Source organism: Convolutriloba macropyga, chromosome 5 (assembly GCF_964194025.1).
Source record: "Convolutriloba macropyga chromosome 5, txConMacr16.3, whole genome shotgun sequence".
NCBI classification, from domain to species: Eukaryota; Metazoa; Xenacoelomorpha; order Acoela; family Convolutidae; genus Convolutriloba; species Convolutriloba macropyga.
Genome location: NC_134472.1, coordinates 24,540,425 through 24,552,843, shown reverse-complemented (window position 1 = coordinate 24,552,843; position 12,419 = coordinate 24,540,425). Strand labels below are relative to the sequence as shown.

The 12,419-nt window shown below is 34.5% G+C and overlaps 1 protein-coding gene across 1 annotated transcript in view; it reads right to left on the bottom strand.

The window, feature by feature from the left end:
• Positions 1-12,129, bottom strand: part of LOC142340319 (GTP-binding protein Rhes-like) — a gene marked incomplete at its 5' end in the record, with an annotated part of 37,487 nt that extends 25,358 nt beyond the window's left edge. Inside the window, one exon of the mRNA XM_075390893.1 lies at positions 11,979-12,129. Within this exon, the coding sequence (XP_075247008.1) occupies positions 11,979-12,129 (151 nt within the window). The remainder of the gene's footprint in view (positions 1-11,978) is intronic.
• Between the last annotated feature and the right edge of the window lie 290 nt (positions 12,130-12,419).

Sequence of the window (12,419 nt, the reverse complement as noted above, 5' to 3'; positions counted from 1 at the left end):
AAATGCACTGCGGTAGATGTTACTGTGATTGCATTCTAAACATTGAGAAATGCACTGCGGGAGATGTTACTGTGATTGCATTCTAAACATTGAGAAATGCACTGCTGGAGGTCTTAATGTGATTGCATTCTAAACATTGAGAAATGCACTGCTGGAGGTCTTAATGTGATTGCATTCTAAACATTGAGAAATGCACTGCGGGATATGTTACTGTGATTGCATTCTAAACATTGAGAAATGCACTGCTGGAGGTCTTAATGTGATTGCATTCTAAATATTGAGAAATGCACTGCGGGAGATCTTAATGTGATTGCATTCTAAACATTGAGAAATGCACTACGGGAGATGTTACTGTGATTGAATTCTAAACATTGAGAAATGCACTGCGGGAGATGTTACTGTGATTGCATTCTAAACATTGAGAAATGCACTGCTGGAGGTCTTAAAGTGATTGCATTCTAAACATTGAGAAATGCACTGCGGGATATGTCACTGTGATTGCATTCTTAACATTGAGAAATGCACTGCGGGATATGTTACTGTGATTGCATTCTAAACATTGAGAAATGCACTGCTGGAGGTCTTAATGTGATTGCATTCTAAACATTGAGATATGCACTGCGGGATATGTTACTGTGATTGCATCCTAAACATTGAGAAATGCACTGCTGGAGGTCTTAATGTGATTGCATTCTAAACATTGAGAAATGCACTGCGGGATATGTTACTGTGATTGCATTCTAAACATTGAGAAATGCACTGCTGGAGGTCTTAATGTGATTGCATTCTAAACATTGAGAAATGCACTGCTGGAGATGTTACTGTGATTGCATTCTAAACATTGAGAAATGCACTGCGGTAGATGTTACTGTGATTGCATTCTAAACATTGAGAAATGCACTGCGGGAGATGTTACTGTGATTGCATTCTAAACATTGAGAAATGCACTGCTGGAGGTCTTAATGTGATTGCATTCTAAACATTGAGAAATGCACTGCTGGAGGTCTTAATGTGATTGCATTCTAAACATTGAGAAATGCACTGCGGGATATGTTACTGTGATTGCATTCTAAACATTGAGAAATGCACTGCTGGAGGTCTTAATGTGATTGCATTCTAAATATTGAGAAATGCACTGCGGGAGATCTTAATGTGATTGCATTCTAAACATTGAGAAATGCACTACGGGAGATGTTACTGTGATTGAATTCTAAACATTGAGAAATGCACTGCGGGAGATGTTACTGTGATTGCATTCTAAACATTGAGAAATGCACTGCTGGAGGTCTTAAAGTGATTGCATTCTAAACATTGAGAAATGCACTGCTGGAGGTCTTAATGTGATTGCATTCTAGACATTGAGAAATGCACTGCGGGAGATGTTACAGTGATTGCATTCTAAACATTGAGAAATACACTGCTGGAGGTCTTAATGTGATTGCATTCTAAACATTGAGAAATGCACTGCGGGAGATGTTACTGTGATTGCATTCTAAACATAGAGAAATGCACTGCTGGAGGTCTTAATGTGATTGCATTCTAAACATTGAGAAATGCACTGCGGGATATGTTACTGTGATTGCATTCTAAACATTGAGAAATGCACTGCTGGAGGTTTTAATGTGATTGCATTCTAAACATTGAGAAATGCACTGCTGGAGGTCTTAATGTGATTGCATTCTAAACATTGAGAAATGCACTGCGGGATATGTTACTGTGATTGCATTCTAAACATTGAGAAATGCACTGCTGGAGGTCTTAATGTGATTGCATTCTTAATATTGAGAAATGCACTGCGGGAGATCTTAATGTGATTGCATTCTAAACATTGAGAAATGCACTACGGGAGATGTTACTGTGATTGAATTCTAAACATTGAGAAATGCACTGCGGGAGATGTTACTGTGATTGCATTCTAAACATTGAGAAATGCACTGCTGGAGGTCTTAAAGTGATTGCATTCTAAACATTGAGAAATGCACTGCGGGAGATGTTACTGTGATTGCATTCTAAACATTGAGAAATGCACTGCTGGAGGTCTTAATGTGATTGCATTCTAGACATTGAGAAATGCACTGCGGGAGATGTTACAGTGATTGCATTCTAAACATTGAGAAATACACTGCTGGAGGTCTTAATGTGATTGCATTCTAAACATTGAGAAATGCACTGCGGGAGATGTTACTGTGATTGCATTCTAAACATAGAGAAATGCACTGCTGGAGGTCTTAATGTGATTGCATTCTAAACATTGAGAAATGCACTGCGGGATATGTTACTGTGATTGCATTCTAAACATTGAGAAATGCACTGCTGGAGGTCTTAATGTGATTGCATTCTAAACATTGAGAAATGCGCTGCGGGAGATGTTACTGTGATTGCATTCTGAACATTGAGAAATGCACTGCTGGAGATCTTAATGTGATTGCATTCTAAACATTGAGAAATGCACTGCTGGAGATGTTACTGTGATTGCATTCTAAACATTGAGAAATGCACTGCTGGAGGTCTTAATGTGATTGCATTCTAAACATTGAGAAATGCACTGCTGGATATGTTACTGTGATTGCATTCTAAACATTGAGAAATGCACTGCTGGAGGTCTTAATGTGATTGCATTCTCAACACTGAGAAATGCACTGCGGGAGATGTTACTGTGATTGCATTCTAAACATTGAGAAATGCACTGCTGGAGGTCTTAATGTGATTGCATTCTAAACATTGAGAATTGCACTGCGGGAGATGTTACTGTGATTGCATTCTAAACATTGAGAAATGCACCGCTGGAGGTCTTAATGTGATTGCATTCTAAACATTGAGAATTGCACTGCGAGAGATGTTACTGTGATTGCATTCTAAACATTGAGAAATGCACTGCTGGAGGTCTTAATGTGATTGCATTCTAGACATCGAGAAATGCACTGCGGGAGATGTTACTGTGATTGCATTCTAAACATTGAGAAATGCACTACTGGAGGTCTTAATGTGATTGCATTCTAAGCATTGAGAAATGCACTGCGGGAGATGTTACTGTGATTGCATTCTAAACATTGAGAAATGCACTGCTGGAGGTCTTAATGTGATTGCATTCTTAACTTTGAGAAAAAGGGTTTTTTTCATGTTGCAGAGTAAGAGAAGGGGACGTCATCAAATCTGAACCCAAATCATTGGAAGCAAAATTTGTGGGTTGCACTATGTATGTTGGATAACTGGCATACATACTCATCTCGTGCAAAGATTGCATTTCGAGATTTCACCTGCAAAGTATCAGAAGTTGGCTCAATCACTGATAAGATTGCACTTCCAATGCGATGGCGAGTTTTTTAAATCTCAGGTGTGATGTCTGAGAACTTGTCCAGACAACAATTTGATTCAACAACTAACTTTTTTCCGAATAATTAATTTTTTATTACTTCGTAAAGCGGATTAATTTTTCTTATACACAGACAAAACGAAATTTAGTTTGAGAAATTATAACATTCTGTTGGCTTTAAACCTTGTTTTTTTTACTCTGAACTAACGTCATTGAGATAAAGTTAAATTTCAGGAATATCAGCTTCACTGCTGAAATTCATGTTTGTTTTACTTAAACCTTCCTTTTTTGAAAAATAGCGCCATAAAACAAATTTTATTTACATTAAATTTGAGGCCAGTTTTATCGAGAAATTTCTCTAAAACAAAAACGGCCGTTGGTACTTCATTTGGCTGACATATTGTCATTAGAATAACAAAATATCCGGAACAAAAATGTTGCTGCTCAAACTATCATTTCAAATGTCGAGTCAACATTTTTCATTGCTCTTCATTACCAGCATCTTTTCCGAACTTAATTGCAGACTGATTGTATTTTGTTTGTGAAGAAACATAACTTTCTGAATGAATTAGGGTTTTCAAGTGCTTGAGTAGGCAGGGTCAATTTTTTTTTGTTAAAAAAAACATTAAATGACCTCTTTTTTCTGATTTAAGTTTTTATTAAAAAATTAGATTAATTAATCTCACTCTAACAATAATTGACATTACATTATAGATTTTAACAACATTTCATTTTTGTAAGCATTTGAGCTCCAAATATCGCCACATTTTGTTCTTTTGTCTCGCTTATTGCTAGAAAATGTTTACCTGATTTGAACAAATATCTGTTGGTTGCCAGAAAAAAATAACGACCGTCCATACAAGAAAACTAAGGTCACGTTAACGAAAAATTTTAAATCAATTCGCAGAGTCAGCGGTACGCTTTTAAGTTTGAATTATTTTGCCAATACTTTACACCATTCACTAAAAATTGACATTGTTATTTTTAAATTAAAATCAATTCAAACTATGCCTTAGATTGATTTCAGGCTTGATATAAGCAGTTAAAGAAAAATATCACGTATCATTAATAAAAAAATACTGAAAATTTAATTCAAAGTTATCTGAAGATAATTGTTATTAGATACAAAGCGAAACAGCAGGGGGATAGTACGAAAACGCAGAAAATTAATACTTCACTCTTACATGAAAGATGTTGGCATAAAGATAGAGAACAAATAAAATCGGTTACCTAACGGATATATCATCAAAACCACTCGCAGCTTTTCATCCATTTGAATATATTGCAAAAAAGAGAATTTTCCTTGCTGATTCGGTTTATTGTGTTTTTCCAAGATCGATTAGGAAAGTTCTTGTGTTTTAGAGTTTATTTTGACGAGAAGGTTCGGTAATGTGCGTTCTTACATAATATGACCCCTCTCAACCGCTTTTTTGAGTTAATTTTCCACCAAATCAGAAAGAGATAGAAAACTTAGTGTCCTAATTTATTTTTGTATGGGTTTTAAATTTTGCTTCCAACTCAAACCGCTATGCAAATTAAATAAGGGAACATTGCGGGGCCGACGGTATCGGCCAATATAGAGAGCAAGAGACAGGACAAAAAACAAAATGAAGTGAAAACAACAAGCATTAATTACGATCAAAAGTCATTGTCAATCCATTTAGAAAACATCATTAAAAACGTCAAAAAATTGTCAGATAAAAGCAAAACTCAACCAAATGACTTGTAATTTACCAAAAAAATAAGGGACCTGTAATTTATAGAATAATTAGCAAGTAGTTACTAAACAAAAATGGCAAACTTAGAAATTACTTTTGCACTTTCTAAAAACAATTAAATTCAAAGTTATGAAGTTATTAGGAATCAACTGACATTCTTCACTGGCTTCATTTATTGCTTAATAGAAAACTTTTGAATCCTGTGATTATCTCGAATGTCACACGAATACAAAAAGGAAAAAACAGGCAAAAATTTAAAAAGTCAGTTCAGTTTTGCGAGGAAAAAGTGTCGAAGCCTATAAAATCACAATCTATACACTAAAAAATATAAATTCAACCTGCGGCGCTTTTTGACGTCATTAACGTAATATACAACACTTCAATAGTTTTAAGACAGCAATAAAAGACAGCAAAAGATAACTGCAAAAATTGGAAGATGTCAAAAAATATGAAAAAATATAAAAAGTGTAGTATCAACGCCAAAAAAGCATTATATAAATCATAAGTTAGCAAAGAAGACTACATTTTCGTTCAACAGAAAAAAACACTTCTCTTTTTGCGGTGACTTTTTGTGGAGACTAACCCAAAGTGTGGCAGGAATAAGAAGGAAAGCGGCAAAACTCAAAAATTTTTGAAAAATTTCATTTAAAACCGTAAAACATAACAACAGTAAGCTTTGAAACAAAAAAATTAAATCCATTAACTTGATACAACTTAGGAAGCCTTTTGGACACATTTTTTATGAGACTAAGACCAAACATTACAAATTAACAAAGAATAGAGGCAGAGTTTAAAATTTCACAATTAGTTTTACGCAAACGGCGTTCAAGCCAAAAAACCATACGCTTTTGCTGAAATAAACAACTATGTTCATTGACCTCCAGTTCCGTGTAAAAGTATTTGCCCATTAAAGCACCAAAATGCTCCAACTGTTACCGAAATAGCTAATTTGACCAAAATGTCAATGTATCAAAAAAGTGATGAATTGTATATAACTATTGAGTTATATTGCTGGAAAACTATTATGTATGAACTGAAATCATCAGATAGATTCTTTAATAGCTCTTCCGATACAATTTTCGACATTTAATTTTTCAGACTCAGTCAGAAGACTACACAAAGAACTCACGAATTCAATGAAAATTTACAAATGCTATTTGTATGAGCCATGAAAACCATGAGCTTCACTCAAAAACACACTACTCGTTCAATGGATATAAATGGAACCTCCTATTTTTTGCATTTTTGTATTTAAACGCAGTTGTCTGTTAATGGAATGAAAAAGTCGCAAAACATATTATAAATTACAGATCCAAAATATAATCCGAATCCTTTTTCATTGCAAAAATCAAGAATCAGACCAAAACTCACCTTGACAACTCTGCGCAGCTGTTAAAAAACGCAATATTTGTTTTACAAAATTTTCCAAATTCGACTTTCTCGATTTAAAATTTTCTGCAAAACTGGCTGTCTTAAGCTAGATTGAACACATCTTGGCAGGTGTGTCATAAGTTCTTATTGACGGATTACAGCTACTGATTTTTTATTTTCAATACTAGTCTTTTCTCCAAAACCGAAGACGTTATCAACTTGTCTTGTCGTTAAAAGTGTCTCTCCCAATTTTACAATGCAAAAGTAAAATATTTTTCTCAACTTTGTCCAGCTTATCTTCGACAGAGACAGATATGCAAAAGACTCAATAGATGAATGATAACCAGGCCTAAAGCCTTCCACAACATCAGTTCATCACTACTCGAAACCCCCTTTGTATAAATTGATTACAACTGCACCGTAGAGAGAATAATGAATTTATCAATCGCCTTAAGCTTACGATTACGCACAATTTGTCTTTTGATTCAACAATCAGCCTTCTAGCAGCTTACATATAGATCCAATTGAAACCAAATTGAAAGAATCCGCACAATTACAATCTTTCGTAAATAGATAATAAGCAAACACAAAAAAGAGGGGCACTCAAATAACAGTTCATATTATCTTAGTGTGCATAGAGCGCATAGATCCCCAATGAGTGTAGATTGGAGTCTAACGTTTTGCCGGGGCAATGTTGAGCAAGCGCAAAAAAACTTTATAAATTATAGCTGATCGGCCTCATAGTGGTCAACGCAATAATAAGGGAAATATAAAAGATACAAAATACCCGAGTGGACTGGGGATGGTTATCTTGTAAGATTCTGTCAGAGGATGCATCGTCTTACAAGATTTTCTGACAGATTCTTATAAGATAAGCATTCGTCTTACGAGATTCTTACAAGATAGGCATTCGTCTTACAAGATTCTTACAAGATAGGCATTCGTCTTACAAGATTCTTACAAGATATGCATTCGTCTGATATGATTCTTACAAGATTAACCGTTTTCTTGCTGGAATCGAAATACACAGAACGACAATACACAGCGCGTAAAAGATTTTGGAGATGACGCACATGACGAAAAAACATGTAATTTGTTTTAAACAGTGTAAGTGTAAAAATATGAAAGTCAAAAAATTTTCTTTGAGTAATAAATTTACAGCCAGCATTAAATGGAAAGCACGAATATGGGTTTTTCTGTTCCTCCAGATTGAATGCAATGGGAAAAAATCTATCTAAAAATAAATAATCCTGCAATTTTTTATTCACAAGAGCATTAAAAGCAAGGAAAAAAATTATAATTTCATTCACGTTTTTTAGTTTTGTCAATAAATCAAAAGTAAAAGCTAAGAATTTTGTACTGATGCAGTAAAACTTATCTTGAAAAGCAATTTTCTATCAAATTAATGAATAAAAATGTCACTCAAAAATACGCAACCAATTCTCAAAACTTCAATGCATTAAATGAAGAAAGTTGCGCAAAAAAGGACCAATGAGAACGCAGCTCAACCGGAACGAACTTGCAAGAATATTACAAGATAATCATTCATCTTGTAAGATCTTACAAGATAACCATCTTTTATAAGAATCTTGTAAGATCTTACAAGATAACCATTTTCTCTCGTCCAGGGTAACCAAAATATTTTAAAAATAAGAGTATATTTTTGATATTACATTCACAACTTTTTTGAAGTTAGCTTTAAGAAGTACAAACTATTTTATGAATTTGTAAAAGATTTCACAAAAATTGCACTATTAGGTCAGATTTTTCAGGTCTTTACTTAGCCTAAACTCCAGTTCAAGAGAATGCTGATCGATTGTATGTCCACTTTCCGATCCTTTTTTTGCCACTACAACGGAAAATGTTGATTTTCAAACAAAGTCAAAATACATCAGTTACAATCTAAAGTGAAACTTGTATTTCACCTCAAAGAAGATGTGAGATTTCCTTAATAAAAAGTTGTAAAAAGTCATGAAGAACAAGAAAAAAAAAGCAAAGTCAACCATCCGCTGTCAACTACATATACAAAATAGTCTTATGTAACTCCATTGGAGCCGTTGGGAGCATTCGTTTGCAGAGACAAAATGAATTCAATAACACCCACTTCGAGAACCTATAATCATTGTCGTTGATGAGAATAGCAGACAAGATAACAAACAAAATCGAGGAAGAAAAACAACTGTTAATTTTGACCAAAATTCAAAATCAATTTCATGAAAACGCTAAATAAAAAGTTGAAAGGGCAACAGACAAAACCAGATAAACTCTGAAACAATTTCAAAGAAGAAAAACCATAAACAGTCAACTAAAACTACAGAATACACGAATACACTCTTTTATATGTTCATACAGGGAGCCATGGAGATATCGCATTATCCAGAACTCGTCTTAAGACTGCAATAAAAAGTGACATATACATCAAAAGAATCAACAATTCCGTTAAAATTTTGAAGACGTTGTCGAATTCCATGAAACCATGTGCTATTCATTAAAACCTTTATATGATTAACTGCGCCCATCATAAAAGCTAATCAAAACCGTCATTAATGTTGTAGTATTACACGAAAAACAAAAAAGTTTTTTAAAAAAATTGCTAAGTAAACAAAAACAAAATGTTTACAGAAATCTCAAAATAAGGAAGCCACATCACCAGTAGAGAACAAAAACCAGTAACAAAACAATTGTTTTTCTTCAGAAAAATGATCTAAGGTGTTGTTACTTTAGAGACTATAATGCAAATTGTCAGAATCGAGATTAAAAAAACACCGAAATTTACTAAATTCATGATTTCTTTCAACCAAAGTATTTCAAAAAAACTAAATTACACAAATACTCAACTATAGTAAATCGGAAGAGACTTTCAACTTCTTGGGAGGTCAATTGTACAACAAATTGGTGCAGACAAAGTCTTAAGGCAATATAATAAACACGAGTGCCGACAGAACTCAAAATTCCGCAAACAATATTACAAAAATACAGTGTTGAAGCCTTCATAGCCTTCAGCAACCAATTGAACAGATTTTAACTGTTTTTTTTTTCAGTATTGTTGAACACCAATTTTTCCTTGTTTCAAGGGGACTATGCAAAAAGGACAACATAAAATTAACACAAGCAAGGACCAATCTGAATTTTTTTTTAACTTTGAAACCACGTAGCGTCATAGCCAGAAAATCATCAGATACAACTTCAAAAAAATAAACAAAAGATTGTTTACTCTGCTAAAAATCTTTAATACATTTAGCAATCAGCTGAAATAGTGAAATACGATTGTTTATGTCTCCAGAAGAAACCACTGAGACCTGTCTTAATCGAGAAGGCGTGAAAGCACTCCAAAAAAACCAAACTCATTCAAAACAAAAAAAACAAGAAAACCTCTTTTGCAAAAAACGATTTCGAAGAAGTTAAACTCCAACAATATTCACTAAGCACATTTTCTATATACACATGCGTTTTTTTTCTCAAGCCTGACGTGAAACAAAAATCGGACAATTCGAAAAAACAAATGGCATCGAAAGACAACAAAAACAAAAACGGAAAAGCATTAAAAAAGTAAATGTGGGCAAATGTCCGAAAGTAAAAAAAAACATAATTTAGAACCTGTGGTATTGAAGCAATGAAGCCGATAAACAAAATAACAAGCTCTGACGAGACATTACTGTCACTCAGTAGAAGTAAGTTCTGGTTTGTGCTTACTGAGGCTAAGCATCAAGTTGACAGAATTTCAAAATAAATGGAGACGTTCAGAAGTAAACTGAGAAACTCTTAAGACAAATTTATATAAGTCCATAATGGCGTGAGGTGTCGACTGAAGACATTATAAAGGTTCAATTACATTGCTTAGGGAAGCCACTCGGATCTTTATTTATTGATGCTCAGTCATGAGATTGCAAAAAGTACAAAAAATTTGGGCCAAACACAAGAGCTCGATTCGAATTTTAAAAAAAAACACGTAGTTGAAGGCATAGAAAACAAGAAGTTCTCTCAAAAAACTTGATCATGTATGATCATGGTGCCTCCTTTTGATCACAGTATGATCAGGGTGCCTCCTTATGAGAAAAAAGTGAGTGCGTAGTAGTTATATTTTTATTGGAAATTTTTCTGGTCTGTAATCAATCGAAAAGAAAAATGCAAAAATTAAAAAATGACAGAACCTCAAAGGAATCACAATTTTTTTATTGTCAAAAACCACAAAACTCTTTAACTAGCCTAGATAATGCAACAATTATAACAGCTAATTTTTCCATTGGTAACCAGAATAGATACTTTGGCAACAAAACGTCAGAAAATCAGAATTGAAAGATTCATTTTGCTTAATGATCGTTTTAAGTTAGCAAAAAACCGGCAAAGTTTATATTCCAGAATGCTCTTAAAAAACGGTTATAGAACGAGGGTTCTTTTGAGCTGATTTGAACGTCTGTCGGCAGTTTAGGGTTTGTACCTCCAGAAAATTAACAAAAACAATGGGCCGAAGAAACATTGTGGCCTTTTTGATGAAAAAGGCTAAAAATTGAAAAAACAAATCACCCAGCCAAAAATGTCGAATCAAAAGAGTTAGCAACACTCCTCGAGTCGTTAGGCGAAACAAATAGCATTATTGTTAACGAATTTAACGAATTTTAGCAAAGTTAACAAAAAATTGTGCAAAAATTCTGTGAAATCTGAACAATAACAATGAATATCATTCCAATTGTCACAAATCTTTGAACCTCGATATCTGCCTACGAAAATCGAAATTCAAAAAAACTCTTTTTTATTCCATGTTCTACGCTTCAGACACGCTAAAAAAGTTCTCCAAGAATAACGGTTCATGTTCCAAAATATGGAAGGGTTTCATAACGTTGACTATGGTTAAAACAAAAAACAATCCTTCGGATTTAGGAAACCACTCAAACAATTTGATCCTTCGTGCGTTTTTTAAACCAAACATACGGAAACTTTCCCTGTGCGCTCTATAACAGAACATACCAACGATTTCATACATTTTTAAAACCACTTATCGAAGCTCTCTTGCGTTCCGAAACCAAACATACCAAACATCTGCTACACTTAAAGCCGGTAAAACCGACAAAACCGATCATTCTGAAGCCTTTTTGCATTTTAAGCAAAGCATACCGAAGATTTCTGTTGCATTTGTTCGGTCTTCTGTACTAGGGTTTAAAATTTATGTGATAGTCTGGAGGTAGGGTGTGTTATTCAGACGCCATTTATTGATGTTGAGACTAGCGTGATGCTTCTGTCTATGTAAGGATGAGCTCTCACTTCATGTTAGTTTGAGGTTGAACATAGCCTGACCAATCTTGACTGCAATCATGATGCCTACGCGAAAGATTCATACGCAGACAATTGGCCATGGTCACCAAAAAATACAAACATCAAAACTGCTTGTTAAAAGAACAGTCTGAAATATTGCGAATAAGAAGAAAAGGAGCCGCTGAGAAAAGGGCTCTGTGGCTTATTGCCGCTCTGATGCAAATACCCATAAATCACAAGTATCTGATGTTAAAAGGGGGGGTCAAATGAAATGGGGTGAAAAGAAAGAGAACCATATTGCAAAGGTATTGTGTATGCTCTCTCACCTAAGACCACTAATCGATAACAATTCTTGGGAGGAATGTCCAGTTCAGCATTGGCCAGATCGATCACCTCGTACACTTCATAAGACACGCCCCCGCCCCCACCACCCCCAGACGAATTGGCCCCTGAAGACCCGCCGCCCCCTCCTCCCGCTCCTGGCTGTGCAGACCCATTTTGATGGTGCGCCGCCATTTTGTACTAAGGGCTAAATTTGATAAGAATAAACGCAAAATATTGATAAAATAGAGATAAATCCTTTTTTAGGTTATCAACGAATTTTGGGTTGTCGTTTTTATCTTTTGATTTGTTTTTCTTTTAAATTCGAAGCTTTGGGAAGATTTAATCTGCGTCAAAATAAACTGAAGTGAAAGGTGCCAAAGACTAAATATTTCAATTCAAAAAGCTGATGGTTAAAGAATTGATGATGTCGCGATAAAATTTCA